The sequence below is a fragment of the Hippopotamus amphibius genome, chromosome 9, assembly GCF_030028045.1.
Source record: "Hippopotamus amphibius kiboko isolate mHipAmp2 chromosome 9, mHipAmp2.hap2, whole genome shotgun sequence".
NCBI lineage: Eukaryota > Metazoa > Chordata > Mammalia > Artiodactyla > Hippopotamidae > Hippopotamus > Hippopotamus amphibius.
In genome coordinates this window covers 57,328,107-57,333,869 of record NC_080194.1, presented here as the reverse complement: position 1 = coordinate 57,333,869, position 5,763 = coordinate 57,328,107, and the positions used below count along the sequence as shown (strand labels likewise).

The 5,763-nt window shown below is 54.8% G+C and overlaps 1 protein-coding gene across 1 annotated transcript; it reads left to right on the top strand.

Annotated features, from left to right (window-relative positions):
• Positions 1 to 3,451: 3,451 nt before the first annotated feature.
• Positions 3,452 to 5,496, top strand: IZUMO1R (IZUMO1 receptor, JUNO). The gene is made up of 4 exons (XM_057750971.1): positions 3,452 to 3,589; positions 4,333 to 4,548; positions 4,958 to 5,093; positions 5,228 to 5,496. Exons 1-4 carry the CDS (start codon positions 3,452 to 3,454, stop codon positions 5,494 to 5,496), a joined length of 759 nt encoding a protein of 252 aa, XP_057606954.1.
• Positions 5,497 to 5,763: the final 267 nt, after the last annotated feature.

Here is a 5,763-nt window from a genome sequence, read left to right as displayed (position 1 = left end):
ACTGCTCTACCTCTGCTTTTGGCAATGTAACTGTTCTGTTTTGTTTAAGAACAAAATTGTTTGTGACCAGCAGTTTCAAATGGCTTCATACACAGCCAGCTTTGGTTTATCAGCCATCATCAGAAAACAGATCTCTCTGGGAGACTCAATCACAATAAGGCAATAATGAGTTTTCCTCCAGGGCCGCAAACTGCCTTTCTGGAGGCGCAGGTGTCAGCCTGCTCCAAGAGGCAGCTCTGCAATCTCTCCCGCCCTCCCTCCCCTGGCACCTGCGCTGGCTGTCATTTCAGCTCATTTCCTACGGCCTTGTCCCGGGGACCGCTGGCATGTTCCTCCACGTCCTCCATCCCTCCGTGTGAAGGACGTTTACCAGAGGAACTGTTTTTCCATTTCAGTAATTACTGCTGCGGTTCATTGCTGGATTTCTGTCCCGGCCACGTCCACAGCCATCTGACGATTCATGTTAAACCCAAACTCTCTTACCTCGTCAAGGCTTAGGGCCTCCTGAATACTTGTGATGCCTTCAACAAAACACACACACCTGCTCTTCCCCTGCCGAATGGATGCCACAGGGAGAGACCGGGGCTGCTTGGTACCAGACCCTAAAAAAGGAGACCCCTGACTTTGTTTAAGGCAGGAACACGGGAGGCTGAGCTGTAATCATTGCATCGCCGTTCTCAGATAAAGCCCACACATGTCTCCCAACACAATCTGATTAAGGAATTTGACTTTTTTTGTTTTTTTTTTTTTTAACAGACTTGAGGGACTTCCCTGGTGGTCCAGTGGTGAAGACTTCACCTTCCAATGCAGGGGGTGCAGGTTCAACCCCTGATCGGGGAGCTAAGATCCCACATGCCTTGCAGCCAAAAATCCAAACATAAAACAGAAGCAATATTGTAACAAATTTAATAGACTTTTTTAAAAAATGGTCATCAAAAAAATCTTTAAAAATAAAATAAAATTAAAAAAATAAAATAAAATAAACAGACTTAACTGGAGACCCAGACAGCATCTACCCTTCCCGTCCTGGAGGTCTCCCTCTCCCCTGGTCCTCAGGCACCAGGTATGGGGTTGTGCCTACCTGAGTTCAGACCCTAGCTCTGCCACTCCACAGCTGAGCCTCAGTTTCCCCACATGTAAAATGGGAGAGGGTGTTCACTCAGAGGGTCACTGTGAGAAGTAAGCCAGACCATATACAGAAGGCCCCAGCCCGGCACCTACGTCCTTCATGGCCCTCGAAACTCAGTGGCTGCGATAACCCAGGTGTAGAGAATGTAACTTTCCAGCATGATGATTAGCTCACGTCTGCACATCACCTGTGTAGCTGAACAGAGTGTGCTTTCTTCAATTATAAAATGCTTTCATTGTTGTGTTTCAATTTCCTGTGCGTTGAGAAAATGCCAGTGACTTTGGCCACTTCTCCTTTGGAGAGGGAAATTGTTACAAGAAACAGGCAAAAAAATTGGCTCCTTTTCCAGAATTTTCATCATCTTTGGGACTTTTCTAAGAGTCCTGGCCAAGTTTCTGGCCTCTCCTTAGCTGTGAAGTTCATCACTGCTGAATCTCCCACAGGGCAGAGGTCCCTGCATGCTAATGGAGACCATTTCCTGGATTTGGAGGGACTTTTTTGGTTTTGTTTGCTTTGGCTTTGGACATACATTTAAATCTGTGGGTCCCCAAGGCCCCACTTCATCTCCGCATCACTGGGCTGCTGAGTCTTCACTGCAGCAGGAAGCCTGGCTCCTGTGGGCTGAAAGAGGACGTTGCTACCGTTACCAGCCAGGTGGTCCATGGCAGGGAATAGGGCTCAGAGAGAAAGGCTTCATAGGTTAAAAGCATGAGAGTAAAAACCATTTAGACATATCTTTGCCAGGCTTGATGTCAAGTCCTTTTCAGGAACCTTCTCTTTCATTTCTTTTCCCCAACAATCCCACCATAACAGCCCTTTCTACAGAAAGTGAAACTGACAGAGAGTTTAAGTCATTTTCTCAGTCTGCCAGCTAGCAAGCAGCAGAGCTGCGAGCAGAACTCGGTAGCTAACTAAAGAGTACGGGATCTTACCCCCTATGGGGTCTGTTTCTCTGGGAAAGTGAAACCCTCCTGGCTCCAGCAACAGGAGGCCCCTACCCGTGAGTAAGACGGATGCTGTTAACGGGAGGCACCTGGAGCTCTGCTCCTGCACCTGGGCCCAACAGGAACCGGAGGGGTAATAAATAGACAGGATCAGAGGCGTCTCCTCAGCCTCACAGTCTCTGGAGGTGGGAGAGCGTGGCTCCTGCTTTGAAAGTGAGTATGAAGAAAAGCTAGAAGAGGCAGTGTCTCTCCTCTCTTCACCTGACACACCCGATTCCTTGAAATACTCCATGGCCGCGTCTGTGCTGCAGGGAGAGATCAGCCTTAGATTTAGACTCAAAGATGGGCTCAGAAGGTGGAACTAGGGTCTCCCCCTCACCCTGATGTTTGAGGCTCTCAGATGAAGCTGAGCCACAAGCCTTCAGTTTCATCGTGAGGGGCCCACAGCTGGTTCCTGAGAGGCGTGGGGCCTGCACTCCCGGGTGGGGGAAGGCTGAGGGAGCCCTGTTTCCTAAGGGATGGGGTGCTCGGGGCACGGTGCACTCCTGCCCTTTTTGTTTGTTTCTCTCTCCACTCTCTCCCATTGTGAGGACTACCCAGGGCAGAGTGGGAAACCGTGCACAGCAAATGTCAAGGGGAAAGGCCAGGCTCCTCAATCCCATAACGGGGATCAAGCTTGGGATGTGGAAGACTCAAGGCGGCTCACGCCTGGGCACACCCCCCGGCTCTGAGATGCCAGCAAGGCTCTGAGCTCCTGGCTGCCCCAGCCTTGTGCTCAGGTTGGGTTTGAGTTGGGTGGAGGTGGACGACTGCTCTCGGGAAAAGCACTCTGGCCAGAGGGAACTGAGGAGGAGGCCAGATGCTTGAGGAGCTGTGGGCGCGTGTGGACCTTTCAGAGGGGCCAGAGTTAGGCTTAGGTTGGCACTCCAGGACTGCATGTGTCACACCACCCAGTCCCACTGCACCTTCGGCCCCATGTGGAATCCGGTCACTCACCTTTTTTCAGTTACTCACTCAACATCAGAGCTCTGAGTTCCCAGCCCGTGTGTCACTGAGTAAAAAGGCTGCCTCTGCATGAGCAGGGCCAGGGAAAGTTCCCCCAGGGAAAGCTGGAACCATTCTACCCAGACCCTCCTTCACCTTGGGGCTGATCTCTTCCCCTCCCCGGCCTCAGCTTCTGCATCTGTAGGTTGTTGGGGGTGAGTGACCGACCTCAGTGGACATCTTATGGCGCTGCCTCAGATAAAGGTTCTAGACGCAGCCCGTGTCATGGTCGCTTGAGGGAGGCTTGAAGCCCATGCTTGCTCCCAGGGACGGCGGAGGGCGTGGAGTGAGGGGTTCTCTCCATCACAGGCGGGGCTCCTCTCTACGGCGGGCCATGGGGTGCTGGTGGCAGCTCCTGCTGGGGTTGTGGGCCGTCCCGCCCCCGTGGGCTGGGCACGAGCTGCTCAATGTCTGCATGAAGGCCGAGCCCCACAAGCCAGAGCCTGGCCCGGAGGACAAGCTCTACGAGGAGGTACGGAGGCCAGACCTGGCATGGGGGGCGGGGGCTGCTTAGGCAGATCAGGGAAGGGACACGGAGGCCACGATGGCTTCGGAACCCCTATCCATCTTGACTCGTTTGGTTCCCTCGGTTGGGATGTGGACGAAGGCCACTGGAGGGGGCTGTGACCTTTTGAGACTGTAATTATGGAATGATTCCATTTTCGTCCCTGAACTGCACGGCCACTCAGAGAACAGGGGCAGATGGTGATCCCAGGGACGCGTCAACATTCAGTCTAGATTCCAACAAGCCTGGGTTCCTCTGCCCTCCCACTAGCAGGCCCTGGAAAGAAGTAAGACTTAAGGGACCGCTCCCCAAGTTCCTAAAGGCAATTGACTGACAGGGAGGAGGGAGGAGGAGCAGGGCTGGCGTGTACCTGTGAGCCCTTGTCAGCTGCGGGTCCCTCCTCCAGTGCGAACCCATATTCCCCTGGGTCTCAGGGGACCCCCCCCCGCTACTGGCCCCCAGGATCTGAGACCCTGAAAGCCACGTCCCTAGGGGACTCGCCGTCTGTGGCAGGGAGGCCAGTGTGCAGTCACCCTCTGGGTGTGAATATTAACAAGTTATCAGCATTCTTTCTCTCCAGGGGTTTCTGGCCTAAAGGCAACCCTCTTGCTGGGTCCTCTGCTAGGGGACATTTTTACCTTTCTGACCCAGACGCTCAACAACCCCCTGCCCCTTCTCCACATGCCTTTTGCTTCTTCACCCACCTTCAGTGCAGCCCCTGGAAGGACAATGCCTGCTGCACAGCCAACACAAGCTGGGAAGCCCACCTGGACGTGTCCCTGCTCTACAACTTCAGCTTGGTTCACTGCGGATTGATGATGCCAGACTGTCAGAAGCACTTCCTCCAGGCCATCTGCTTCTATGAGTGCTCCCCCAACCTGGGGCCTTGGATCCAGCAGGTGGGAAGAAGTGGGCTGGGGGAGGGGGTGGGCAGGGGGCGGGGGCAGGAGGCACGTCCATCAGTGCCCTGTCTCTAAGAGCGTGAGCTCCAGGATGTGAGCAGGAACAGGAGATGCTGTCCTCCTGCGGACAAGAGCGGAATCAGAGTTGCGGAAAGGGATGGAGAGGAAGCCACCTCTGGCCCTAGAGAACGGCATGCGGGGGGGAGTGGTCACAGGAGAACAGTAGGATGGAGGGACTATTTGAGTCACATCTTCTGTTTGTAGAGCTGTGTACAAACTAACTCAGCTTATTGTTCTCATTTGTAAAATAATGTCCAGTGACTTTGTAAGAGAATACGATCCGATGGTACCTGACTCAAGTACCACTGTAGCTACTGATAGTCTTCAAATTGGCGCTATTGTAATTCTTGCTTCTTGCTACACCTGCGTCCAGGTGGACCCGAGTGGACAGGCGGAGCGGATTCTGGATGCACCCCTGTGCTGGGAGGACTGTGAGCAGTGGTGGGCTGACTGCCTCACATCCTACACCTGCAAATCCAACTGGCACAGCGGCTGGACCTGGAGTCGGGGTAAGTAATGCTAAGCAGGGCCTGGGAGGCCCCCCCACCGAGGGCAGGTACAAGCCCCTGTGCTTCCCCGGGGCAAATGACGGGGCTGTGCGGGCAGGAGCGGGTAAGCTGGCTGTGCCTGGATCTACCCTCAGGGAAGCACCGCTGCCCCAAGAAGGCCCTCTGCCACCCTTTCCCACATTACTTCCCCACCCCGGCGGACCTGTGTGAGAAGATCTGGAGCAACTCCTTCAAGGCGAGCCCGGAGCACAGGCCCAGCGGGCGGTGTCTGCAGAAGTGGTTCGAGCCCCTCCGGGGCAACCCCAATGCCGTGGTGGCCCGCCTCTTCGCCAGCCCTGCCCGGTCCTGGGAGCTCTCCTACGCGCTCCTGGCCTTCTCTCTGTTCCTGCCACTCCTTTCCTGAGAGCCCCCTGACTTCCACACGTACTCCTGTGCTCCCCCAGCTGTGGGCTAGCCGGGCCGTGGCAGCCTACGTCCTCAGGACCTCCCTTAAATGAGCAGCACAGACGGCAGCACAGACTCCGGTTCTGCTCCGCCCTTCTGGCCTGGAAGGCATAGGTGACCATCCCCTCCTGTCTTAAGGATGGGGGCTCTGATGTGGGACTCCAGGCCCTTCTCATCCAGTTCATGCCCACCCCCTACCCGGAAGAGCTGATGGTGACTGCCCTGG

Excerpts from the sequence above, each read along its gene's own strand:
- IZUMO1R (XM_057750971.1), top strand. The coding sequence starts at position 3,452 with ATGGGGTGCTGGTGGCAGCTCCTGCTGGGGTTGTGGGCCGTCCCGCCC. Across the intron at positions 3,590-4,332 it reads AGGACAAGCTCTACGAGGAG|TGCAGCCCCTGGAAGGACAA; the intron begins GTACGGAGGCCA and ends ACCCACCTTCAG. Across the intron at positions 4,549-4,957 it reads GAAGTGGGCTGGGGGAGGGG|GTGGACCCGAGTGGACAGGC; the intron begins GTGGGCAGGGGG and ends ACCTGCGTCCAG.